Source organism: Pipistrellus hanaki, assembly GCF_964339955.1.
Source record: "Pipistrellus hanaki genome assembly, chromosome: 4".
Taxonomy (NCBI): Eukaryota; Metazoa; Chordata; class Mammalia; order Chiroptera; family Vespertilionidae; genus Pipistrellus; species Pipistrellus hanaki.
Genome location: NC_140506.1, coordinates 88,942,955 through 88,970,322, shown reverse-complemented (window position 1 = coordinate 88,970,322; position 27,368 = coordinate 88,942,955). Strand labels below are relative to the sequence as shown.

The following is a 27,368-nucleotide window of genomic DNA, read 5'->3' as shown; positions in this document are numbered from 1 at the left end:
GCTCAGCCAGAAGCTGGGCTCACAGGGACAATGGTGGGAGCCTCTCCCACCTCCAGCAGCACTAAGGACCCATGAGGGATGTCCACTTGCTGGCTTATGCCCGGTTCTCTTAGCCTGCAGGTGGACATCCCCTGAGGGGTCCAGGACTGTGAGAGGGCGCAGGCTGGGCTGAGGGATTCCCCCCATCCCCTGTGCATGAATGTTGTGCACTGGGCCTCTAGTATATAAATAAAGTGCAAAATTGCTCTACCTTGGAGAATTACCCGTCTTTTGAGATTTTGCTTCCAGGACTAACCCCCAATCTTTGGCTTTAATAAACTATGTAAGCTTTTCTTTAGGTTTGGAATTTCCTTTGAGGACAACTAATAACTTTAACAAAACCTGCAAACTTTCTCCCACACCTTTGCCAACACTGAACATTACCAGTCATTTAACCTGCCGCCAACCCCCGGTTAAGGAAGTGCCTGGAAGCCAGTGTGGTTGGAACAGAAAGGACGGATGAAGCCTAGGGCGAGATGAGCCTGAAGAGGTGGTGCCATCGGGCCAGAAAAGCGCGTATCTGGAGGAGGCCTCCTAAACACCTGCTCTCATTAGCGCTCTCTTTAGTTCGCGCACAAACACCCCGACTTCCCGGCAGCCCCGGGTCCCGAGAGCGGAGCCACGTGCCCGCCGCGGGGGCGTGTCCTCCGCAGGGCCCGCCCCCGCTGCGTGCGCACGTCGGCCCGCCCTCGCGCTCCACTCGCTCGACTGTTCCTGACAGACGCGGAGGCAGCCACTGGCGGACGGACGGACCTGCGGCCGGCCGAGGGGAGCCGAGGCTGGTGAGTGGCCCGCACCCGTGCGGACTTCCCGGGTCCTCGGCGGGCTCCGACCGGTGCTGGTTCTCGGGACCTGGGTCCTGCCAGCCGCGGCCCGCCGGGTCCCCAGCGCAGGCCTGAGGGAGATCCGGCGGGGACGGCAATAGCGGGGTGATGGGGAAGGTGGCTGGGCGCGGGGGGGACCCCGCTTCACAGACGACGTTTCCGAGGGCCGGGAAGCCTGAGTGGCCAGTTGGCGCTCGGCCCTCCCTCCTGGCGTCGCGAGTGCGCAGGGTGAGGTGACCCCGGGGCCGCCGCCGGGAGACCTGGCGCTTCCTGTGGAGGTTGCAGCCACTGACCTCCCTGCCCGCACGTCCTTCCACCGGGGCCCGCGAGGCCCCGGCCCTCACCTCCCCCCGCGTCGGAGACGCGTGCCTGGCGGCTCACCTCGGGCCCTGGCTCTGCCCTTCCTCCATGTGACTCACCTCACACCGAAGGGGCCTTTGAGTCACTGTTATGACTTCGTGAGTGACCGCGGCCGCCCCGGTGCAGAGCGCCAGATGGGGAGGGGCCGTGCCCGGGGCAGCCGGTGAATTTGGGCAGCCGGCTTACCTGTCACCGCCTAAGCACCCTGCTCCAGGTGTGTTCATTGCCCCGTAAGAGCTGCCAGGCCCGCCTTGCACATAATCAAGGCCCGTCTTTCTTGCCATTTAAATTGGTCTGATGAACCGGTTTTTGTGGCCTGTGGCTGTCATCCTTATTGTGTGATGGTTATGATTCTGTGAACCAGAAAAATAAACATCCTATGGTTCAGGAAGTCCTCCCATTCTCAGCCACTTCCATAACCCTCTGAGTTGATCGTGTTCCTACTTCTGAGTGGGCTTAGGGATGAGACTGGGGTGAAGGAAATGACCTGCATCCCACAGCCTAGTCGGTGGCACATGGTGGTGGCACCTGGTCGGCTGCCTCCAGATCTCATGCTCTTTTCTCAACAAAGTAATAGAAATTGGAAATGGGTTATTTAAACTGTTTTCCCCACCCCTTAAAATGTCTTCCCAAATAAAAGGAAACAGGAACTTACTGTTTTGAATTTCTGATATGGCATTAACCAGTGTGTTTTGATATAACTCCCGTATTAAAATTTTTAGTGTTTCTTCTGTGAGGAGAGGGATAAGGAATACACATTAGTAAATCTGTGCTTCATTCTTTAGTTTTTGTGTGTGTGTGTGTTTTTTTTTTTCCCCCCAAGGAACATCACAAGACAAAACATCACAAGCTTACCAGGAGCTCACAGTTCAATTGGGCATTTACAAGTTTGCTTAGTGAAATTGGAGAAAGTTCCCAAATACGGTACTCAAGCCAGAACCTTGGGTGAGAGTATGGAAATTGGAGGGGCCTTGCAAACACACAGTCTCATTGAGTAACCTCATCCAACTGGGGGTTTGAAGAGGAAACTCTGTGATTACCCCATTTTCTGACTTGATTTGCTTTTTACCTCTGCTTGGGCCAATAAAGTGAGATGCTACAAGTCCTAGAGTCGGAGTTTGAGCTACTTTAGAAATGCCAATGTCAATGAAAAGATGAGTCACAGAAAATAAAGCATTCACTGCATTTAGTTCACCCCTCATTAGAAAGCCGAACTGGACAGCTGGGCCTTTGGGCTACCTTGGTTCTTTTTGGTTTTCTTTTAAAAGCTGACTCATTTCAGCCGAAGCCGGTTTGGCTCAGTGGTAGAGCGTCGGTCTGCGTACTGAAAGGTCCCAGGTTCGATTCCAGTCAAGGGCATGTACATTGGTTGTGGGCACATCTCCGGTAGGGGGTGTGCAAGAGGCAGCTGGTCGATGTTTCTCCCATCAATGTTTCTAGCTCTCTATCTCTCTCCCTCCTCTCTGTAAAAAATCAATAAAATATATTAAAAATAAATAAAATAAAAGCTGACTCATTTCAGAGTTCAATTGGGCTCTGATCAGGATTGTACCAAAAACTGGAAGATATTTTTGAAAATTGCAGTTATATATTTCAATGTAAAACTTTAAAATTTAGCTTGAAACTCCTTGGACAGAAGAGAGGTGAAAAACTATAACTTCCTGGTATATTATTGGCCATAGTTAATCAAAAAGTTATAAATAGTCATTTAATGCAGCAATTTTCAGCCCATGTGCTGTGCTGTAAGAGGCACCCTGGTTTGCTGCAAGAATTTTTGAAACATGCAGTTCCAGACTAGTCAGGGGCACTGATCTTTTTCTCCTTTAATTGTCAAATTTAAAAATAACAGCAGCCAATGCAACAATAGCCGTCTGGTGTGAATGAATCAGAATTATACTTATTTTTTTTGTTAGATTAGCAAAAATTTTTTTTTTGGTATTTTAGTAATTAGTTTATGTGTGCTATGAGATGAAAAAGGTTAAAAATAGCTGACTTAATGAAATCTTTTTTCTAATAGTGGTCAGTAGGAGAATTAAAAGACCTGGGTAACATCTCCTTTTGTGTTCAACACAGTGAATGTTGTCTGATTTTAAGAAATTATATCTGTTAGGATTATTTGTGCAAAAACATAGGATTAAAGCTTTATCTTGTAATCTGAATAATTTCTTGATATTTTTGTGCTGCTAAAAAGTAGTACCATTATTGGGATAGTTAATGTAACTGCTAATACCAAGATCATATGTATATATAAATAATTCATTCTGATGACCACTCAGGTGCTCTGTAATATTGTTCACTGTATGGTTTATTTTTCATATTGACTTCATTTATTTATCATAAGATATTGTCTCCCATTGTATTAGACATTTTAAAGCCAACTAATGGAAACAGCTGAAACTCTCAGAATTTTTTTTAATTTTTAATAAATTTGACACAGTAGTGAAATATAGCAGCCCATAACTGATGGTCTGATTTAGCCACATTACATATATAAAAGAATATGCTGTTACATTTATTTATATATTTTGCAAGAAATCTTTTCTGAGTGACCAGTGTCTCCCTATTTAAGAACAATAGGATAGCTCATTTGGTTGGTGCATCGGCCTGATATGCCCAGGTTGCAGGTTCAATCCTATGTCGGGGCACATACAAGAATCAACCAATGGATGTTCCAGTAAATAAATGGAACAAGAAATTGATCTCCCTCCCTTCCTATCTTTCTCTAAAAAGCAATTTAAAAAAAGTAACAATAGTTAATGGCGTTCACTATAGATAATTTAACAGAGGATTGCATCTAAATTATAACCATGGCCAACTGAAATGGAGCTGGGAACTCTTTCTGGGTTGTCATATCAACCACATCTATATTCAAGACCTTACAAGGCAATATTCTGAACCCTTAACTAGGCATTTCAAAAAAGCAATTAAATTTATGAAGCTCTTAACAGTGAATAGGCTTTAATGTTACTTTAATGTAAATTTAGCAAACATGCAATTTTCTATGTGATATACATGGTGGGGCAAAAGTAGATTTACAGTTGTGAGAATATGGAACTTTATTCTTGTATTATTATTTATTAATTATTGTATTATTTTCATACAAACAACTATAAATCTACTTTTGCCTCACCCTGTGTTTCTTTCCTTCTTCTTCTTCTTCTTCTTTTTTTTTTTTTAAATATATTTTATTGATTTTGTACAGAGAGGAAGGGAGAGTGATAGAGAGTTAGAAACATCGATGAGAGAGTGTCATCGATCAGCTGCCTCTTGCACACCTCCTACTGGGGATATACCCTCAACCAAGGTACATGCCCTTGACGGGAATCGAACCCGGGACCTTTCAGTCCCCGATGCTCTATCCACTGAGCCAAACTGGTTTCGGCTCTTTCCTTCTTTTTTAAGCTTCACCAAAGGATATTTTCCCACTGATTTCTAGAGAAGTGGAAAGGAAGAGGGGGAGAGAGAAATAAATATCAATGTGAGAGAGGTACATTAATTTGGGGCTGGGGAACCTGCAACCTGCAACCTGCAACCTGCCCCTGACTTGGAATCGAACCCATGACCCTTTGGTCTACTGGCTGATGTTATAACCACTGATCTAGTGGCCACGGGGCTCCCTGTATTTCTTTTAAGCAAATATTTTAGCAGTGACCCAAGGGCTGTGCTGTCTGTTTATGGAGTAGGAATTGCATCAGAGTACATGTATTTTTACTATTGACTGGTATAATGCTGAGGAAGGTTCTTTTTAAGTGTATGCTTGAGTATCTCACCCTGTGTAAAGTGTACAGATACACCGCCCTAGCCGGTTTGGCTCAGTGGATAGAGGGTGCAGACCAAAGGGTCTGGGGTTTGATTCTGGTCAAAGGCATGTGGATCTGGGCTCGTACAGGAGGCACCCAATCGATGTGTTTTTCGAGGCTTGTCTCTGCCTTTCCCTCTCTCTTCTACTCTCCCTGAAAAATCAATGGAAAAATATCCTAGGGTGAGGATTAACAACAACAACAAAAAAATAAAGTGTACAAATACACCGACTTTTTGTTTGTACCTTACTTCAAAATGATTGACTCAATCAGTTAATCCAATCAGCCTGTAATCATTTTTGTTCAAGCGGCTATTCAACACTAGACAGTTTTGTTTTGCATATATGTATATATATATCCAAATACATACTCACTTGTATTAGAAGGTGAAAAGTAAATGGTTTATTTCTTCCAAAAAATAACGCTGTGCTAGTATATTTTTGACAATGAGAAAAACATTTAAACCCTTTGAGCTATAGTTTCTGTATCTGAAAAATGAGGTTAATATTTGAATCTTAAAATCTTTTGTGCCTTGAATGCTTATTGATTTAAGAAGTGTTTTCAAATCTTTCTGTTTTGGTAAGTTTGGGTCTGGGAATCTGTGTTTTTAATTTCCCATGTGATTCTTGTTCGGGGACCTTTGTCTAAAGTACAGGCTGAACAGAAAAGGGAATGATGGACTGGCAAAAGGGTAGAGAAGTAAGTGAATAGGATACATGAGGGAAGGGACAACAGAAGAAGAAAGAAAGGGCTAATTGTTGCATGACAATAATTGCTCTCAGCTTGTATGCAAGCGGCCAAGCAAGTGGATATTCTCTTCCATCTGTTTAGGGGGGGAATTAATTTTTGTCACACATATAGATTTGTTTGCTTCCCAAGAGTATCATGGGCTTAATTATTGTCATAGTTGTCAGTAACTTTAATAGGGCTTTGGGGAAGAATGGCATAACAGAGACAGGTGTCTTATATTTCACCTGTCTGACTTTTTGTAAATACTCCAAGCTTCCTGCCTTTCTCCTGATGAGCTCTCTTTCAGTGTTGGAAAACTCAAATTTCACTGTCTTGTATTCAACCCCATAAGTATTTGAGGCCTGAGGGAAGGTGCAGCATGATTAAGCAATCTGCCCTCATGCTTTCAGCTAACCTAGTTGGCTGGCCTGCCTCATCAGTCACTGTGTTGATCATATTTTTTATATGTCAAACAATGGGACCCATAGTTTCAGCATTCAGGTGTACTGAAGGAATTAATTGCTGGGGTGGGATATTTGAATCAACTGTCCTGGTTAATTTGGAACATAAGGCTGAATCTTGAGCATTGTTGTCTGTATTGCACAATTAGTATTTCTACTATGGGACATATTGTTGTGTTCTCTCTCTCTCTCTCTCAGAACTACTTGAAGCCTGTAAACAATATATTTTTATTGATTTTTTACAGAGAGGAAGAGAGAGGGATAGAGAGTTAGAAACATCTATGAGAGCGAGACATCGATCACCTGCCTCTTGCACACCCCCTACTAGGGATGTGCCCGCAACCAAGGTACATGCCCTTGACCAGAATTGAACCCGGGACCTTTTAGTCCACAGGCCGACGCTCTATCCACTGAGCCAAACCGGTTTCAGCAGAAGCCTGCAAACAATATAAATGTTTGTTGGTAATATGGCATGTCACATGCCCAAGTGTAGCCATCCTCTTCCTTGGACACTGGGCCTGCTGTTCATTCTGGCAAGACCACTACAGGCTGCTGCAGAGGAACTGTTATCACTTAGAAGTGTGGTTGGCAAACTGCGGCTCATGAGCCACATGCGGCTCTTTGGCCCCTTGAGTGTGGCTCTTCCACAAAATACCACAGCCTGGGAGAGTCTATTTTGAAGAAGTGGTATTAGAAGAAGTTTAAGTTTAAAAAATTTGGCTCTCAGCCGAAACTGGTTTGGCTCAGTGGTGGAGTGTCGGTCTGCGGACTGAAGGGTCCCAGGTTCGATTCTGGTCAGGGGCATGTACGTTGGTTGCGGGCACATCCCCAGTGGTGGGTGTGCAGGAGGCAGCTGGTCGATGTTTCTCTCTCATTGACGTTTCTAGCTCTCTATCTCTCTACCTCCCTCTCTGTAAAAAATCAATAAAATATATTTTAAAAAAATTTGGCTCTCAAAAGAAATTTCAGTTATTGTACTGTTGATATTTGGCTTTGTTGACTAATGAATTTGCCAACCACTCACCTATAACTATTTCCAGGACAGTTTGGAGGAGGGCAGGCAGGTGAAGGGAAAGAATCAGTAAGCAAAATTGAGTATGGGTTGGAGAGGGCTCTAAGTAGTGTTTGAAGGCAGATGAGAAAAGCAGATACAGTGAAGGAGTGTTAAACCTTCACTCCCTTCCTGGCAGGTGTGGTTCAGTTGGGTGAGTGTAGTCCCAATTACCAGTTAGAGTACTGGTGAGGGCACGTGCCTGGGTTTAAGGCTTGATCTCCAGTAGGGGGCTTGTATTAGGAAGTCCATTGATGTTTCTCTCACCCCCCTCTCACTCTTTAAAAAAATATGTTTTTATTGATTTCAGAGAGAGGCAGGGAGAGGGGGGAGGGTGGGAGAGAGAGACATTAATGAGAGTCATTGATCAGCTGCCTTCTGCATGCCCCTTATTGAGGATCAAGCCCACAACCTGGGTAGGTCATTTGGTTAGAGCATCATCTCATACACTAAAATGCTGTGGGTTCGATTCCTGGTCAGGGCACATACCTAGGTTGTGGGTTTGATCCCCAATTGGGGTGCCTGTGGAGGCAACATATCGATGTTTCTCTCTCATATTGATGTTTCTCTCTTTAAAAAAAAATCAATAAAAACGTATTTGCTGAGGTGAGGATTAAATAAAAAAGGGGGCCCTAACTGGTTTGGCTCAGTGGGTAGAGCATTGACCTGTGGACTGAAGGGTCCCAGGTTCGTTTCTGGTCAAGGGCATGTACCTTGGTTGCGGGCACATCCCCAGTGGGGAGTGTGCAGGAGGCAGCTGATTGATGTTTCTCTCTCATCAGTGTTTCTAACTCTCTCTCTCCCTTCCTTTCTGTAAAAAATTCAGTAAAATATATGTTTTTAAAAAAGGGTGTGTGTTTGACTAGCTGCTACAAGTTATTTATTTATTTTTTTTCCCTTTTCATTTGGCTTTTCCAGGGCATATGCTCAGATTTCAAAGAAGTTAATTTTCAAGTGCAAATACCTAAAGATAGAGGGACAAAGAAACAGTGATTTCTGTCCATTTGGCAAGCATGTATTGCTTCTATGGTGTGCAGAGTATTGGCACTAAGGAGGCGTGCAAAAACAACAACAAACCCAGCATAGTCCTTGTTCACTAGCAGTTGGCAGTCACACTGGGGACACAAAACAGTAAAATCACTTTGTAAGGTTTATGATTGTCATTCTGATGCTCAGTATTCTGGGAGGTCAGGAAAGTGAAGAGCTGAGAAATAAAAGACAGGAGAACTTGAACTGAACCCACTGGGATTAGGTAAAAGAATAGAAAGATAAAAGAAGGGAGGAGGCCAAAGAAAGGGGATACCTCTTTTTAGCAAGGTCTCAGAGGTTTTATCCATAAAGAGAATGTCTCTCATTTTAGAATAGGGGTTCTTAACCTGAATTCTGGGTCCACAGGAGAATTGTAGGGGCCTGTGGTTGCTTTGGAATGGCATAGACAACATTTGTTTCTAATATGTGATTGTCCTGGAGAGAGAGTCTGAAGCCTTCATATGATTCTCAAAGGAATCTGTAACTAAAAAAAGACTAATGATTCTTCTATTCTGGCAAATACCCTTTCATCGTCAGAAATACACTTCTCTGAATTCGTATTTTTAGCTGAGGAGGTATTTGGGTGGAAAATGAGAGACAGAAACCCTAGGATTACTTTGTAAACAAACAGCCTTTCTGTCTTCAACTAAACATCAACTGTCATGGGACATGCATGAGTGCTCATGCAAAAGACAGCATGTTCCCACATACACATAGTGTTCTAATCTGGTTCCCAGGAACAGGGCAACTAAACACTGACTAGTGTGATGGGGGGTGTACAGGAGGCAGCTAGTCAATGATCCTCTCTCATCATTGATGTTTCTCTCTTTCCCCCTCCCCTTCCTCTGAAATCAACAACAAACATAAATATCTTTATTTTTTTTAAACTTTTTTTTTAAGTGAACCTTGCAAAGCACATCTTTTTTATTATTTTCATTTATTTTATTTTATTGATTTTCCACAGAGAGGAAGGGAGAGGGATAAAGAGATAGAAATGTCGATGAGAGAGAAACATCGACCAGCTGCCTCATGCATACCCCCTACCGGGGATGTGCCCACAACTAACATACATGCCCTTGACCGGAATCAAACCTGGCACCTTTCAGTCCACAGACCGACGCTCTATCCACTGAGCCAAACCGGTTTCAGCAAACATAAATATCTATACCTAATAAAAGCCTCGGTGTTCCTTGTGCACTCGCACGATGCCCTCATGTCATTACAAGATGGCCGCCCTCATGTCACAAGATGGTCGCCCTCACGTCACAAGATGACCGCCACAAGATGGCCAGCAGGGGAGGGCAGTTGGGGGCGACCAGGCTGCAGGGGAGGGCAGTTGGGGGCAATTGGGCCAGCAGGGGAGCAGATAGGCATCAATCAGGCTGGCAGACAGAGCGGTTAGGGGCAATCAGGCAGGCAGGCAGGTGAGCGGTTAGGAGGCAGCAGTCCCAGATTGTGAGAGGGATGTTTGACTGCTGGTTTAGGCCCGATCCCACAGGACATTCCCCAAGGGGTCCCAGATTGGAGAGGGTGCAGGCTGGGCTGAGGAACCCCCCCTTCCCTGGGCACAAATTTTGTGCCCTGGGTCTCTAATATATACATAAAAGGAGCTGCTGGAGTATTGGAAACAAGGTATGAAAGAGTATATGAAACCCTGGCCCAGCAGCTAGAAAACCCTGGGCAGGTCTGGGAACAGGGGCTAATTCCAGGACCAGCTTCCCTCTGCTTCTTTGGACATAGAAGTTTAAGAGACTGTCCTAGAGCTGTAGTCACTTAGCACATGCATAGGAAATGGAAGCAGTTTCAAAGCTAGTGTCCTAATTCTCCTGGAACAGCAGTCACCAACCTTTTGAACCTCACGGACCACCAGTGGTCTGCGGACCACCGGTTTGCTACTGCTGCCCTAGACAAGTGGTCGGCAAACTCATTAGTCAACAGAGCCAAATATCAATGGTAGAATAATTGAAATTTCTCTTGAGAGCCACATTTTTTATTTTATTTTATTTTTTATTTATTTTATTTTATTTTTTATTTTTTAAATATATTTTATTGATTTTGTACAGAGAGGAAGGGAGAGAGAGAGAGTTAGAAACATCGATGAGAGAGAATCATCGATCAGCTGCCTCTTGCACACCCCCTACTGGGGATGTGTCCGCAACCAAGGTACATGCCCTTGACCGGAATCGAACCCGGGACCTTTCAGTCCCCAAGCCGACGCTCTATCCATTGAGCCAAACTGGTTTCAGCGAGAGCCACATTTTTTAAACTTAAATTTCTTCTAATGCCACTTCTTCAAAATAGACTCACCCAGGCCGTGGTATTTTGTGGAAGAGCCACACTCAAGGGGCCAAAGAGCTGCATGTGGCTTGTGAGCCGCAGTTTGCCAACCATAGCCCTAGACCATAGCCATTGAACTAGGCTGAGCTCAGAGTTTCTTGGGGTGCTGGGGGAGCTAAGCTCCTGAGTCCCTGGCTCTCCCCTGCCACTTTAACCATGGATCTCCACTCACTGCTCTTGCTTTATGTGTTGGCCTCTGTGCAGGGTCTGGTTGAGCATACCTCTCAGCTCCGGAGCATGTGATTCTCTGCCTTTCTTGGCCTATAAGCTGTTCAACTGTTCCCCTCCCCCTAAAGTTATTCATTACTGCCTAATCATGTCCTTAGTTGACAGTACTAGTAAATGGTCTGGGCTACATGAATTTCTTCTTGATAATTATATATGGAGACAATGATGTTTGACCATTTCTCTGGACCTCTTGGGAATTATAAGCACCCACTTCATGTATCTTTAATTTATGTAGTTTGTGGGGACTGCCTTAGGACGTTATTCAATTTTACAGTGTCAGACTGCCAGGTGTTTTTCTTTTCTTTTCAGTAAATTGTGATCACTAGCATTTTGCTTTTTCCCCTTGAGATAATGATAACCTAATGCCTTGATGGTTTTCCTCCAAAATGTGCTTAGAGACAGGATGTGGGCTTGTTAGGAGATTGTACAGCTATTGCCTTCTTTGGGTTAACCCTTTCCAGAGTACTTACAAGCAAGAAGAGAACTCTCACTGTGAATTCCTTCTCTAAAGCCAACTAGGGGAATAAAGGTCTTTCAGCAGCAGACATCTGGAAGCATCAGGTGGCCTCTGCATGCATGGGATGGAGGAGTGCTGGCAAGCGTTTGTTTGCTTAACCTTCCCTGGATGACTTAAATAGCAGTTAAACTGAGACAGTGTAGGTCTGTATTTATTGACCTAGGAAGATCTTTAAGCAAAACGTTGAGCTAGAAAAGCAAGTTTCAGACTGGTTGATACAGGATAATACTGTTTGATAACAACACAAAATGAGTCCTCTGCAGGGAGCATGCCTCCGTACAAAAGTTCAACACAAACTTCTCATAAGATCAGCAACTCCATAGGCCAAGGCGTTGGTCAGTCTGAGGTGGCTCCTATCTCTCACTTTGGACCCACAGGCATCTTAACATGTTTCCACTGGTCCACAGAGTGAGGCATTATTCCCAGGCTTTGCCACAATGACTGCCTAGATTCTGGTGGCCCAGGGGGTGGAGGGTGCAGGTTGTGCAGAGGGAACAAGAAACTGGTAGCTGCAAGAGGCTGACCCAGCCTGCGCAGGCTGTGTCTATGGCAGCAGCTATTACTTTCTCAGAGTAAGAAGCTCTTTTTTTTTTTTTTTTTTTAAGAGGCAATTTAAGTACTTGTAACACTCCTCAAAACTACTCTTTAAAAAGCAGAAAAATAAAAGTGTCATAGTGATTATTTACCAAAATGCCCTTAAACTGTTTTTCCAGATACTCTAGCTCTTCAGTGAAGCCTTCAAAAATTGAAGGGAAGAAATCATCGTGTGTGACTCTGCCTGGTCTATCTATAAAACGTCCACAGCCATACGTTTTACTTTCCTGACCAGTATGAACTTCCCAGGACACAGCTTCCCAAGCAACAGTCGTGCACTGGCGAGGGGGCAGTCCCTCAGCCTGGCCTGCGCCCTCTCACAGTCTGGGACTGGAGAGGCTTTTACCACCGCTGCTGCGCTTGCACCGTGAGCCTGGCTTCTAGCTGAGCGGCACTCCCCAGCTCCTGCATCGAGCGTCGGCCCTCTGGTAGTCAGTGTGTGTCATAGTGACCTGTTGTTCCACCATTTGGTCAGTTTCCCTATTAGCCTTTTATTATTTAGAATTTTTACTTTTTGAAATACATTTTTTTATTTATAAAAGAAGGGAGAGGGGGAGAGAGATAGAAACATAAATGATGAGAGAGAGTCGTTGATTGGCTGCCTCCTGAACATCCCACACTGGACATTGAGCCCACAACCCAAGCATGTGTCCTGACCAGGAATTGAACCATGACCTCCTGGTTCATAGGTCTTTGCTCAACCACTGAGCCACACTGGCCAGGCCTGAAGAGATATTAAATACTCAACACATGGATAAGGTGACCAGACTTCCCACTTTTAGCGGGACAGTCCCGATTTTGAACAATTTGTCCTGCGGAGTCTTTAAAAAGTCCCGATTTTTGGAAAGAATCTTTAAAAAAAATCTGGAGTTTTTAAAAACACCGAGAGACGCGGGACAAGTTGTTAAAAATTGGGACATCTGGTCACCTTACACATGGAGGATATGACTTAATATTCTTGGAACCAGATCTTCTGTTTCTCTGTAGTTACTATGGCAATGGGTGCTATAGAGATGTGTAAACCCAATTGTGACCTCCCCTGGTGTAGGGATGCCCCCCAAGCTTCTGGCTTCATTATCCACCAAGGTCTAGCAGGTCTCGTTGCTTCCATTCAGTCATCAAGTGGTGGTGGGTGCCATCCTCCTGTCCCCTTTGGGACCAACCATCTCCAGCCCTGCTAGTCCTCTAAAGCAAGGCTCCTCAGGTAATAATCTCTGCTTGTCGTATAATCTGAGTGAGCTAAGGTGAGTGCTGTAGGGACAAGCAGCAGCAGCTTTTGAATTTTCAAATCGGAGGCTAAGCATTTACTTTTCAGAAATAGAATTGAGCTCACTTCTCATACTAAAAAAGCAAATGACACTCAGTGGTTTAGAAAATCTGTCCACTGCACATGTAAACGCAGTGTAGTGTATGTAGCCTTGCTTTCTATGTTGCTAGTAGTCTGGTGACATCATATTCATCCTCATGAATGTTAGCTGGGGACACGGGAGGCATCATCTTGCATTCAGAAGGACTAGGGTTTGGTCCCAACTTAACTGTTAACTCTCTGAATGACCTCGGCCATATTACTTAATTCTCTTGATCTTAGTTTCTTCATAATCAATGAATCCTTGATCAAAAGTGACAGCCTGGTGTGCCCCAGTCTGTTATACTTTAGTCTGGTTCTCATTCTCTGCATCACCCTTTCCTGGGTGAACTTGAGTGCCTTTTGCCTCTGTTATATCGCTAAGGTTATATCGCTAAGGTTCTATTAAGCCTCTTTATGTCTTGTAAAGAGGAAAACACCTGGGAGCTGATAGCCTAGAAGGTTTTCCAAAATGGAAATTTAGCAGAAACATCTTAATCACCCACTTTCTCCCTCCATCCCCAAATGCTATTTGTACTCATCTTTTGGGAAAGAAGCTGAAACCACAGATGACAATTGTTGCACCTGAGTGAAAGGAAATTTGACTGACTCTACTTAGTTCAGAGGACACATGCTTTTAGATTGTTCCAAAGCTGGAATAATCTTTGTTTGTTTGTACCTCAGGGTGACCCATAGTCTTATCTGCATTTTCTTTGTTATAGTCAGCCTTGTGGGATGTGTAGTGCCAGCCTTTGTTCTTATAAATCCTAGTCTGACCATTTCAGAATTCAGCCAAGGCTTCAGCCCAAACTCCCCAGACACTTCTCATAGGACTAAAGTGTCTTTATCTTCTTAGCCCTAAGGCCTAGTCCTTTCATGTAAGGTGGGTGGCACTCAGGGAACAGGCAGAGTCTTGTATTTATTTCAGGAAGTGCTCTTTACCAGGACTCATGTTTAGCACCAGCAACAGTAAAATTCTGGCCCCTTCTCTGAGCTCTTCCATGTTTCAGGTTATGTCTTGGTATCTACTTTGAATGCTCAGTTATATTTGAGCATGCTAGAGAGTGCACTGCCTCCCCCCCCCCCCCCCCCCCTAAGAAAAGCCTGCCAAAGAAGTCCTGGACTTCCTGAGCAATGTCAGTTTTTGAGGTTACTAAGAGGCCAGTGCCCTTCGACTAGTTAGCATTTGTTTTGCTTTCCGATCATTTGTTGCCCAGATGTGCAAATGTATGTTTAGTAAATCTGATGTAAGAGCTCTGTCCCCAAAGTCCCCACATTTCCAGGACTCCTTGTCAGAACTTGCTCTTTATCAAGAAGTTAATAGTCATCAGTTCAATGAACTGTGGGATTGCATTCACCCAGTGATTAAAATGAAAGTGGTGAAGCTTGTGTATAAGATTTCCTGTGGAGGGGCAGCACCAAAGTTTAGAAACGTCAGGCCATCCTGTATAATAAAAGCATAATGTGCAGATTGACCAAACAGCCATCCGGACAACCATCCAGGACCACGCTATGACACCCACTGGCTCCAGGCCATTGTCCCATGATCACATGCAGAGGGAGGCCCAGGCCACTGGCCAGTGGGGTGATCAATGGTGGGGGGTGGGAGGGGGGTGGGGAGGGCTTACTTTACTTTTCATTTTTTTAACTTCTCACCCGAGGATATTTTTCCATTGATTTTTTTAAAGAGAAAGTGGAAGAAAAAGGGAGACAGAGCATCGATGTGAGAGAAACATATCAATTGGTTGCCTCCTACACATGCCTTGACTAGGGCTGGGCCAGGGAGGAACCTGTAACTAAGGGATGTGCCCTTGACTGGAATCGAATCCAGGACCCTTTGGTCGGCAGGCCAATGCTCTATGCAGAGCCAAATCAAGGATATTTTCACCTTTTGATATTTATTTTCTAAGCATTCTTGGAGAACATCAGTAAGTGCAATCAAAATATAAGTACAAATAATCCTATTTAATATTTACTGAGTGCTATGCTAAAACCTTATTTTCCTTGTTCTCATTTAATTCCTGTCATTAATCCCATTGTATAAATGCTAAATCTAAAGGAAAGAGAAGGTTCAGAAAAGTCATGCTGAGCAAACCACTGTAATATCCCCAAAAGTAACAAAGACGTAACTATATGCCTAGAGAAAACTCAGAAAGGATGTGTACCAACGATGGTTATCTCTTTAGGATAAGACAGGTTGGTTTTTATTTCTCTCTCCCTCTTCCCCCCCCCCCCCCCCCCTTTTCTCGTTAATTCTCACCTGAGGATATTTTCTCCATTCTTAGAGTGAAGGGGGAGGGAAGGGTAGAGAGAAAGATTAATGTGAGAGAGGCACACCCATCGACTGCCTCTTGAACGTGCCCTACCAGGGCTGGAGATTGAATATGCAACCCAGGTATCTGCCCTTGACCGGGAATGGAAAACTGAGACCCTTCCATGCGTGGGCTGATGGTCCAACCACTGAACACTACTAGCCAGGGCTATTTTCTTTATAACCTTTAAAAAGGACCATTTCTTACACTTCTTTCCCCCCCCACCCTCCCAGACACATGTTTCTGGGTGGAGTAGGTAGAAAATGCTCAGTAAATAGAAAAATGGTTTGTTCTTTCCTTGGCTTGATTTGGCCTCAGTGTTAGTAGCTCTGGGCATCTTTGCTGCTGTTCATCTGGCAACCCCAGAGCGGGCTGCCCCTTTGCAGTGGAAGAGCAGAGGCCTCCAGGGTGGAGGATGAGCTTGTGATGGTGTAGGGCAGTGGTCGGCAAACCACAGCTCTTGAGCCACATGGGTTTTGTGGCCCATGCGCAGAAGTCGGTTTTTGGCCTGGGCGAGTCTATTTTGAAGAAGTGGCGTTAGAACACTCAAGGGGCCAAAGAGCCGCATGTGGCTCACGAGCCGCAGTTTGCCAACCACTGGTGTAGGACCATGTTTCCCTGGCTGACAACGGAGGCCCAGACCTGGCAGTAAATACTGACTAGCCTTTAGCCCAGCAGGTTTGGAGAAGACTGGGGACAATCCGCTTGCTTGGTGACTCAGTGTAGCTGATGTAGGTTGTCGGGTACCTTCTGAGCTTCTCTGGTTTAAAGTGGAGCTGCTCCAAACTGCCTGGCTCAGCGGTCTGGTGCCCTGCCCACTGCCCACTGCCCTCTGCATGAGGCCACCACGCCGTTAACAGGAAGGACGGCCTGGCTACTAATGTGCTTCCTGCCAAAGCAGAGCTGTTGCATTTTTCTTCTTTTAAGATTTATCTATGATTATTTATTTTATGTTTTAGGTAACTTAATTTTGATATAATTTTAAACATACAATAATGTTGTCAGAACAGCACAAAGAATTCTCGTGTTCCTTTTAACCAGTTCCCATAGCATTTTGCCTCACTTGCTTCCCTTGCATGTCTCCCTCTCTCCCTGTATGTATATGTACACACACACACACACACACACACACACACACACACGTTTTTCTGAACCATTGGACAATAAGTTGCAGGTGGCCTATCCTTTTCCTTTTTTTTTTTTTTTTTTTTTTTTGAGGGAAGCACGTTTCACTTTATTGGCATTGTCAATCCACCCATAAGACAGGTGTTATTTTCCCCATGAAGTGAGATTCTTTTCAATCTGCATAACCTGTGCCCACACATCTTCACCTTGAAAATGTAGCACTTCAAGCTTTAGGCAGGGTACATTATTCCTTCTTCACTTTCACAATTTTGACACTGCTGCCAGAAGACTTCTCGGCGCCTGCTTTGAATTCAGTTTTCAGTGCATCCCTCAGTGCTTTTGCACAGATCTGGGCGTAGCAGATGTAGCTGAGTCCAGCCTGTCGCCAGTAGGCCACCATGATGCCACGGGGGGGGGGGGGGGGGGGGGGGCGGGGGGAAGAGTCTGACCGAACCCTTTACTTTTGAATACCAGTATGTACTTCCTAAAACAAGGACAGTCTCTTACATAATCACAGTACAAAATAAAATAAAAAAACAAGTCCACATCAACATAGTGCTGTTACCTAATCTACTGTCCATAATAAAATTCTGTCCATATTCACATATAGTCCCAGTGACGGCAGAGCTTTGTTTAGAAGGAAAACACCCCTGAGAAATGTGGGTGACTCTTTGGTGAGGTGGCTCTGAGGAGAGCAGAGCCAGCAGGTTATTTGGGGAAATGACTGCCCTGGGCTCCACATCACCTGCGCTTGTTCTTTGTGTCTCCACAGGGCCGGAGGAGGAAGGGCAGCATTAACTCGCAACCATGTTAATGGTACCGGAGATCTCGAAGCGGGTAGAAGAGCCAGAGAAACAGAGCTCCAAGGCCCCGGAAAGGGAACCTCCCAGCAGGTGAGGATGGGGCCACCGGCTGAGCCAAGGCCTGCATGCCTAGCATACGTGGCTGTGTGCCCTGCAGGCACCAGGTATAGTCAGGAGCCCTGCTGCTGTGACCCTTGAAATGCCTGGCCGAGACAGCAGACAGCACCCTGGGCTGCTCAGCACTCTCCCTGTGTGTCCTGGAGGAGACGGGACAGGCACTTCTAGGGGTGCTGAGTAACAGAATTTGATGGTGATGCTGGTCCTTTTTCTTCTAAAACCCTTAGTATTTTGTCATCTGGAGAGAGAAGAGTATTAGAGGCAAAGCTGGCATCTTTCCAGTATCTCCCACAGACCCTTAGAATGTGGGAACAACTCCCAGGGCTTTTCTTATAGGGAGGACCAGGTCCTCTGAGCCTCAAGTTACTAGGGCCTGTTCTCCATTATTATCCTCTCATCATTAACAAAGCTCTCTCCCTCTCTCTCTCTCTTTTTTTTTTTTTTTTGTAATCCTCACCCGAGGATATTTTTCCATTGATTTTTTTTTTTAGAGAGTGGAAGGAAGAGGGTGGGAGGAAGAGAGAAGAACATAAAGTGAGAAAGAGACACATTGATTGGTTGCCTCCCACATGCACCCTGACTGGGGTTGGGGATCAAACCTGCAACCCAACTACATGGTCTTGACCAGGTCTTGTAAGCCTTGACCAGGAATCGAACCTGAGATCCTTCAGTACGCAGGCTGACACTCTAATCACTGAACACACTAGCCAGGATGCAAAGTTCTTTTTGTGTGTTTTATTTTATTTATTTTATGACATATTAAGTTTTGGTGGGGTAAATTAAGTATGAAATATTTAAGTTGTATTAAGATACATTAATAATTCAAATTAAGTTACTTATAATTATGCCTTCATTTAATAATAAATTATTCTTCAAAGTAATATTGACATTAAAGGTAATGGTTTGGTTTGGGACCTCAGGTGTAGACACTTGCGCCAATCCTATTGCTCTGTTTATACCACTCCCAGCCGTATATAGTTTCTTTTTTATTCCTGATTTCAAAAGCTCTTTGCCCTCCTACTTCTCTTTTCCAATTGGCACATATATCCTTGAAACTGTACATTTCATTGAGAAATGTAGTGTTGATTGTGCATGTTTTAACTCACACCTTAGAATTATGTGGTATTGGCTTTTACTCAATGCTGTGCTTTCAAGACCAATCCTATTGCTCTCAGTGCAGTGTTTCAGGAAGGGAATGCCTTTGGTCGTAAGTAATCCAAAGCTGACCTCACGGTGTGGTTGCTGCCCTGGTCTGGCTGCTCCACATGAATCCAAAACTCCTTTCGGTGTTTCTTCTGAGCTGCTGAGCTGGGAAGCCAAACCACTTCCCAGATTCCCTTGAGCGAGGAATCCATGATTTAGGTTCTGCTCTTGTGCAAGGCATAAATTTAGAACAGCGCTAAATAGCTTGGGACATCTGTTTTGCTGTCACACATCACCAGATGCTCTGGCGCTCTGGTGAGCAGCTTCCTGATTCGTCAGCTTCCTGTAGTGGTGAGTGCTGTTTCCTTGATCGCACGCACAGGTCATGTGCCTCTCAAAGCTGGACGTTGCTCTGGGACCTAGAGCCTGCTTCTCCATCCTTTTCTGTTTAAACGAGCCCGTTATTTTCTTTTTTAAAATAGATTTTATTGATTTTTTTACAGAGAGGAAGGGAGAGGGATAGTTAGAAACATTGATGAGAGAGAAATATCAATCAGCTGCCTCTTGCACACCTCCTACTGGGAATGTGCCCGCAACCAAGGTACATGCCCTTGACCAGAATCGAACCTGGGACCTTTCAGTCCGAAGGCTGACGCTCTATCCACTGAGCCAAACTGGTTAGGGCTTTTGTGTGTTTTAAAAAATGTTTTATTACTACCAGCAGGAGTGGCCTGCATGGGGTGGCAGGTACGCTGGGCTCAAGAAAATGATGATTGGGAAGCTTGAAGGAAAGGGGCTGGGGGCTGGAGACCAGCTCCAAGGGTTCTTCAAACAAACTTCTGGGAATGCTTAAAGGTATCCTGGCAAGCTAACAACAAGCCGCTGACAAGATTAAGAAATTCTTGGAAATCTAGCTGCTCTTCAGAGTTGAGGTCCAATTTCTTTTTTTTTTTTTTAATTTCTTTATTGATAATGGTATCGCATAATTGTCCTCATTCCCCCATTCCTATCCCAAACCCCTCCCCACGTATGCCCCCCACCCCCCTGTTGTCCATGACCACTGGTTAGGCTTATATGCATGTACACAAGTCCTTTGGTCGATCTCTTCCCCTTACCCCCAGCCTCCCTAAAGTCCAATTTCTTCATCAAGCAGTCAAGGACACTGGAGTCCTTCTGGTTCTTTGTGAAGGCAGCCAGTTCCGTATTTATGAAAGTTAGGAACTCCATCTTGGGGAGTGTGAAGCTGTTACTGTCCTTTCCAGCATACCTCTGGAAAACAGCAGAGACTTGATTCACTGCTCGGTCTCTGTAGGGCTGGACATTTTTGCCATGTCGGAGTGGAGCGAGGTGCAGAGGCTGTGAGTGGGGAGCAGTGTGGCGAGCTCTCAAAGTTCTTTTTATATCTTGAAATAATTGCTAATATTAAATTATTGTCAGAATGTGGGTGATACTTGCTACTCTGCTAAAGCCAGCAGAGGCTGGGCCATGAGAAGCCAACTTTTTTTCACTCGAGTAGACAGATTGTATGTACACACAAGCCCTGGCCAGTGCCACCATCTTTAGGGTCATGCATTCTCTGCCTCGTCTGGAACTGGCATGAGGCGGCACAGTTTCATCCTGTGTAATTTTGTTAGGCAGCACGCACAGGTCCTGCCTGGCTCCAACTTTCCCAGCATTTGTCTCCTTCTCAGCGACATGTAATTCTGAAGAGGCTGTGGGTCCAAGATGAGAGGAGGCAGCAAGGTTGCACTAGAAGATTCACAGTCAGCTCTTAACAATTGTGTGTATTCATTCCCCAGGGCTGGCTATTCCCTGGAGAAGTCTGCTAATGCTGGGAACACAGGTGTGTTTCTTTGGGTATTAGGTAGCCACAGAAGCAAAGCATCATTCATTTGGGTAGTTCAGAGACAGGGACACTGCTGAGAGGCTGGCTACAGTCGTCCCTCATGTTACCTAAGTCCTTGGTAGCAGACTTATATGTTTGCCCTGTGCTTTCTGGGAAGACCCTGCATCTATGCTGGAGTTGAGTTTCTGAGCAGCCCCTGCCTACCAGCTTAGCAAGCGACATGCTAGAGCTGGGGAAGGGCCAATTCACACACACATACATGTACATGTATACACACATACACACCTGGTCTCTCGAACAGTGATTTTCAACTGGTGTGCTGCAAGAATTTAAAATTTTTTTAAAACATGTAATATCTATTTTTAAATTTTTAAAATGTGTAATATTTATTTAGCCAGGGGCACTGACCTCTTTTCCCTTAGATTGTCAAATAAAAAAATGACAACAGCCAAAACAATAGCCATCCAGTGACTGCTTTGTCTTGAACCATAAATATATAGGATTATTTATATATATATACATATATATATATATATATATATATATAGAGAGAGAGAGAGAGAGAGAGAGAGAGAGAGAGAGAGGGAGAGAGAGAGAGAGATATTAATTTGTCATGTGACAAATTAAGGATTGGTTAACAGAAATCCTTATATACAAGTACTAGAGGCCAGTGTATGAAATTTATGCACCCAGTTGGGTGAGTGGGGGCTGTCAGGCCTAAGCTCAGTCAGACATCCTTAGTGCTGCGGTAGAGGCGGGAGAGGCTCCTGCCACTGCTGCTGCGCTCAACTGGCTTCTGGCTGAGCAGCTGTCCCCTGGGAGAGCACTGACCACCAGGGGGCAGTTCCTGTATTGAGCATCTGCCCCCTGGTGGTCAGTGTAAGTCATGGTGACCTGTCATTATGCTGTTTGGTTGATTTGCATATTAGCCTTTTATTATATAGGAAGGCTAGGCACCTGATTTTTTAAAGTCACTTTGAAGCAAAAAGAGTAGGTAAGTACTATTATTATTTTTATAAATCAATCAAAATTATACATATTTTTTGGGTCAGATCGACAAATATATTTTTTGTTGTGCTACAGAATTTTAGTAATTGTGTGTGTCATGAAATGCAAAAGTTTGAAAATTGCTGTTCTACAGGATGACTGACCTCTCTGAGCTCCTGAAGGAAGGGACCAAAGAAGCACATGACCGGGCAGAAAACACCCAGTTTGTCAAGGACTTCTTGAAAGGCAACATCAAGAAAGAGCTGTTTAAGGTTTGTGCCTCGTCATGGATGGGTTTGGGTTAGGGGGCCATCGTCCCATGAGAAAGATTTCCCTGGAGTTGCTCCAAGGGGGAAGCAAGGCCTTTGGTACACTCCACTAGTACTTCTCTGATCCCAGTCTATAGTTTTCATGGCTTAAGTGGAATAACATAGTGATGTAAAGAAAGCAAAAGTATCCATGTCCAAAGAATTCACCATGACATTCCTATAGAAACATGAGTTTTTTAAGAGTGTGAAATAATTTGTTGTATAAAAATGGGCCTTTGGGGACAGGAAGGGGGGTTGCTGCTCAAGTCTTTGCTTTCAGCTGCTCAGACACGGTGGACGGTGGGCTCCAGAGCTGCCACCCACGGCCCACAGTCCTTCCCATTTGGTCTCTCCCCATCACCCTCAACAGCTGGCCACTACTGCACTTTACTTCACATACTCAGCCCTCGAGGAGGAAATGGACCGCAACCAGGACCATCCAGCCTTCGCTCCCTTGTACTTCCCCCTGGAGCTGCACCGGAAGGAGGCGCTGATTAAGGACATGGAGTATTTCTTTGGTGAGGACTGGGAGAAGCAGGTGCAGTGCTCTGAGGCCACCCGAAAGTATGTGGAGCGGATCCACTATGTGGGGCAGAATGAGCCGGAGCTGCTGGTGGCCCATGCCTACACTCGCTACATGGGGGACCTCTCGGGGGGCCAGGTGCTTAAGAAGGTAGCCCAGAGGGCTCTGAAACTCCCCAGCACGGGAGAGGGGACCCAGTTTTACCAGTTTGAGAATGTGGACAACGCGCAACAGTTCAAACAGTTCTACCGGGCCAGAATGAATGCCCTGGATCTGAACCTGAAAACCAAAGAGAAGATTGTGGAGGAGGCCAACAGGGCCTTTGAGTACAACATGCAGGTATTGCTTGGGGCCGGGCGGAAAGGGGCCTCTGATGGTATGAGCTGATCAGAACTGTCCAAACCGATGGACACTGGTGCATTAGGACAAATGCTCTGCACCTAGCCTGAGAGAAAATGGAGGGACCAAATAGGTCACAGAGGGCATGAGTCCAGTGCTAGCTCTGCTGTATTTGATAGACAGCCTCTGTGTTTGTTTCTGGAAGCAGCGAGGCCTCACCGTGATGTGAACTTGGGGAGAGGGAATTGTCTCCTTTCCTCTCACCACAGGAGTCTGGTTTTGAGGAATGGAGTTCCTCCTTTTTAGCATGGATTGCTATGAAAAGTCTTGCTTGGTAAGGAGAGAACAAAGGAGAGCGAGGATCATAGCTCAGTTTACAAGTAGCCTTTAGATGGGGCTGAGGCTGACGAGGCTGATTCTGTCCCCAGAATCTAGGCACCAGTCAAGTGGCCCTGGAGGAGAGTGAAGCATCAGCCTAACCACAGGCCTGTCAGCCCTCTTACCTGATATCAGGGGCCTCCTGGGTCTACTCAGGATGGGTCAGCCCTGCTAGGGCCTTATTCTTCCATATTCCTTTTCCTATTGCTTCTTGCTGAAAATACCCAGCAGCTGGAAGTGGGGAAGTACCATGGCTCGAAGAGTGTTTTCACTCTTATCTGTACCTTGGATACTTTCAGCCGTGGGTTGTGGTGCCAAGGGGAGGTCCACTATGACCAGCAGCCATAGGCTGCTGGACAGCACAGGTATGACCATACTTCCCAGAACTTGTGCTAGGGAGAAGTGCCAGGTCAGTGTCCCCGAGTGGAGCTGCTGTTTTACTGGTTTGCACCTCTGAGCAAACCTTATCTGCTGAGCACACCTTACCTGCTCCAGTTCCCTCTGCAGAAGAGGTTTTTCTCTGAAAGCAGAGTTGAGCAATCCAGTGATGGTGTGCTCCTCTGCTCCTGCAGGTATTCAATGAACTGGACCAGGCTGGCTCCTCGCTGGCCAAAGAGACCGTGGAGGACGGGCTCCCCGTGCACAATGGGAAAGGAGATGTGCGTAAATGCCCCTATTACACTGACAACCAAGACAAAGGTAGGTCCTGTATCCCCAGCTCCCTCCCAGGGCAGGTGTGTCAGTGTTCCCACTGATGCCATGTCCCCTGTTGGTGTGCCACACAGGTGCCCTGGAGCGTAGAAGTTGTCCCTTCGGAATAGCTCTGGTGACCACGCCCAGCATCCCGTTCATTCTGGCTGCTAGTGTGGCTTTGGCTGCTGGCCTCTTGGCCTGGTACTACATGTGAAACACCCATCACCACATCGGCGCCCTCCTCCTCAGTGACTGCTGACTGGCTCCCACCTCTACCTGTGACAAAACCACCACCCCAGGTGACTTTTTAAAAATGCTGGGTTTGAGAAAAGCAACCAATAAAAGCCAGACACTAAAGCCTCTGCCTGTTAGTGTCCTCTGCGGGCCAGATGCTGAGCTGAGGCCCCCCTTCTTACAGCCGTCCAGGCTGAGCACTGGGAACAGCCAGTGTAGCTCAGTGACTGGCCTGGGCCTCTGGAATCAGCTCTGCTCCTGGGCACCCACACCTCTCACCCTGAGATTTTCTCCTTTCGTTCTTCCTGCTGTCATCATTTAGGTGGGTATCTTTTCCCTGCTGGGAGCAGAGCAGCCAGCCAGGCCAAGGCTAGGAGCTGTAGCCCTGTGGGAGGGAAGGGACTCCACAAATGCTCCTGCTCTACTTGGGGGCTCACTGGGCGTGTGGTGAGGAGATAGAAGCCAGGCTTGCCTGGGCTTATCTGTTTCTAGCAGAAACCCCCGAGTGGGGTGTGTCCAGCCAAGGCCTGTCTCTCCTGACCTGTCATGCTGCAGCACTCAGTAAAGTGGACTCTCGACAGCTGCCGCCTCCTTCCTGGCACAGCTGTCGTCCTCGCCGGTCCCTGACAGCCCCTCCTGCTGTGCTCCGAGACTGCCACTCACCTCATAAACAAGCATAAAAAACCATGTACTTGTATCGAATAATAATCGATTGTCTAAAATAGAAATGTGAACTTAAATATTTTTATTAATAGGCATCTATTTTATATAATTGAGGATCTGAACATTTTAGTCACAAAAGGGTTAAATGATGGGGGAACTTTTTTTTTTTTAACTACTGTCCAACCTATCTACCCCCACAATTCAGATGAAGGTAGGGACAGAGCTGTCCGGAACTTGGGGGCCCAGACTATCACCCCCGCCCTCAGAAACCTTAGCCCGGTGTCTCTGTCTTGCCTAAGGGGGTGAAGCTATCTGCTTCCAGAGTAGGATGACCCTGAGCTTCAGTTGGAGGGCTCCAGCCTATAGATAGATCCCATGGTGAATGCTGTGATGTGGAGATGGGGAAAACCTGTATCAGAGATAGTAAGATTGTCAACACTTGCCCTGGGCCAGTCAAGCTGGAATGCCAGGGCTCCTCCACACTAACTCTGGCTTGTTTTAAATTTAATTAGGTACTTAAATGTTAGTGTCATCCCTGCAGTCGGTATAACATAAGCACTGAGAGACCCCGAAGACTTGACACCCCCTCTCCCCCCGTGCGCTTAAGACTACCTGTAGCCCCACCCTCTTCCTCTTGCAAAAGAAGGAAGCCAGGCAAGAGAGCAGAGGCCCAGGTCAGAGGAGTGAACGGACCAATTTAATGAGAAACTACAAACAGGCTGGTCACAATTCACAGTGAGAGAAGGCCATGCAGAGGCAGTGTGAGACCAGGAGAGGGGTGGCAGCAGGGTACAGCGGTCCACAGGTGCAAGTTCACTGACAAACCATTCAGAAAAGAGAGACAGCATGGCCTCAGGCCCAGGGCAGGGCTAGTCTACCAGGGTACTTCGCCACTTGTAGTTGCTCCTTCCTGGTCCCCAATCCAGTGCTACAGTTGTTCCTGCTATAGTGCCTGGAGCAAGCACAGTGACAGTGAGTCAACCTGGGTGAAGCGCCCAGTTCATTAGAAAGGATCTACAGAGAGAGAGCACTATAAATTTTGAGTGAGCCTATTGGCCATCTCTGGTCTCAGCTGAAATACATTAGCCTCCAGGCAAAGATCATGCCCACACACAGCAAGGACATGTTTTGGACAGAGGGGCTGGGTTCCTGGGATTCTTCTGGCCCCAGTAAAGACACGTTCACAGAGGCATTGTGGAAGGGGAGCTAGGCAGAGGCCAGAGGCACGTCTTTTGGTGAGCCAGGGCCAGGTCACTTATCCCATGAATTGCAGTTGTGCCGACTCTCTCTTAATTCCATGTGGCTCCTGGACAAGGTGTTGAGTTCCTGAGAGGGGGAGTCATTCCTGCCGACAATCATGCTACCTCTAGGACCCAGAAACCCTGGCCTAGCACTCCGTCCTGTTTGGATTCACATTCCCACTCTTGGGCTCGTAGATTAGAAACTGGCTACAGGCACAGACCCAAAGACCCACTGTAGGCCCAGGTCTGAAAAACTAGCCATTGCTCTGCTGCTTTTGGTCCCAGAAGAATAAGGACCAAACTTACACCTCATGTAAAAATGGAGGAGTGAGACCCCAGCAGAGACCCTTCCCAGTGTATCTTCCTAATCAAACACCAAGCAAACCAGCAACATACATGCTCAGTGCCAGCTCCCTGCCACTTGCTGACCCTTGGCCTTAAATCCAACAATTTTTGCCGGAAGTCAGATGCTCAGGGAAGGGCAAGGCAAAGACGACGAGAGTTCCAGGGGACTGGTGGAACACCTTCCACCCCCAAGCGGGAGTGGGGACACGAGCCACTGAGTGTAGGGAGCAAAGCACAGGAGTCCAGACTGACAGCGGGGAGTCCAGTCCAGGCCCCGTTAGCACAGGCGCTTGTATGTGTAGATGTAGGCTTTGCAACTGGGGCACGTGTGCGTCACATCCTTGAAGTCATTGATGAGGCAGGGGATCAAGCAGCAGCCCAGATCGCACCTGCATCAGAGAAGGGGAGGCCTGAAGAGAATGTGCCGAGGGCACTGGGCCTACTCCAGCTGGGTAATGGGCAAGTGGAGCTCCCCACCCCGCAAGCACTCATACCACTTACCCCATGAAGCAGCAAAAGAAGCCCAGCACGAAGTTCATCAGGCCAATCTCGTAGGAGATCTTGGTGGTGATGGCCTGCTGGCAGTGGGGACACACTGTCTGCACAGGTGCACCCTCGAAGATCTCTCCCTGCAGCACTGTCACCGTAGTGGCAGCCCCTGAAGGGACCAGGACTGTGGCTGTGTGTCCGCCAGGACCAGGATAGGGCCCTGGCGAGTAGGGCCCAGGTGGGTAGGGCCCTGGCGGGTAATAGCCCATCGATGCATGGGGGCCTGGAGGAGGGTAGAAACCTGGAATGGCAGAGAAGACAGAGCAGACGAGTCACTGGCTTGTCACCCCACTGTGTCACATGAGAGGTAAGTACAAAGCTGCCAGCACTCGGGGCACAGTTGAGGAAGCAGTCCTGGACTTTCCTTGTCCCTGTTCCATGGGGACCAAAACAGAGAAGATACTTGACCCAGCCAGATAAGACAGCTGAGAACAAGGCCCATCTACCC

The 27,368-nt window shown here is 46.3% G+C and overlaps 3 protein-coding genes across 5 annotated transcripts in view; 1 reads left to right on the top strand and 2 right to left on the bottom strand.

Moving 5' to 3' along the window:
- Window positions 1–668: 668 nt before the first annotated feature.
- HMOX2 (heme oxygenase 2) lies at window positions 669–24,245 on the top strand. Its single transcript, XM_084882459.1, has 6 exons — window positions 669–821; window positions 17,524–17,644; window positions 21,802–21,919; window positions 22,326–22,817; window positions 23,768–23,894; window positions 23,981–24,245. Exons 2-6 carry the CDS (start codon window positions 17,559–17,561, stop codon window positions 24,100–24,102), a joined length of 945 nt encoding a protein of 314 aa, XP_084738585.1. The 5' UTR covers window positions 669–821; window positions 17,524–17,558; the 3' UTR covers window positions 24,103–24,245.
- LOC311621952 (ATP synthase subunit epsilon, mitochondrial-like) lies at window positions 16,812–17,186 on the bottom strand. The gene has a single exon (XM_084882550.1). The coding sequence runs from the start codon at window positions 17,149–17,151 to the stop codon at window positions 16,996–16,998; it is 156 nt and encodes a 51-aa protein (XP_084738676.1). The 5' UTR covers window positions 17,152–17,186; the 3' UTR covers window positions 16,812–16,995.
- Window positions 24,246–25,460: 1,215 nt separating the features above from the next.
- CDIP1 (cell death inducing p53 target 1) overlaps window positions 25,461–27,368 on the bottom strand; it is a 36,611-nt gene continuing 34,703 nt past the window's right edge. For all 3 annotated transcript variants that reach the window (XM_084882525.1, XM_084882524.1, XM_084882526.1), the window contains exons 5-6: window positions 26,873–27,161; window positions 25,461–26,760 (exon numbers count right to left, since the gene is read on the bottom strand). In XM_084882525.1, the coding sequence (XP_084738651.1) occupies window positions 26,649–26,760; window positions 26,873–27,161 (401 nt within the window). In that variant the 3' untranslated portion in view covers window positions 25,461–26,648. The remainder of the gene's footprint in view (window positions 26,761–26,872; window positions 27,162–27,368) is intronic.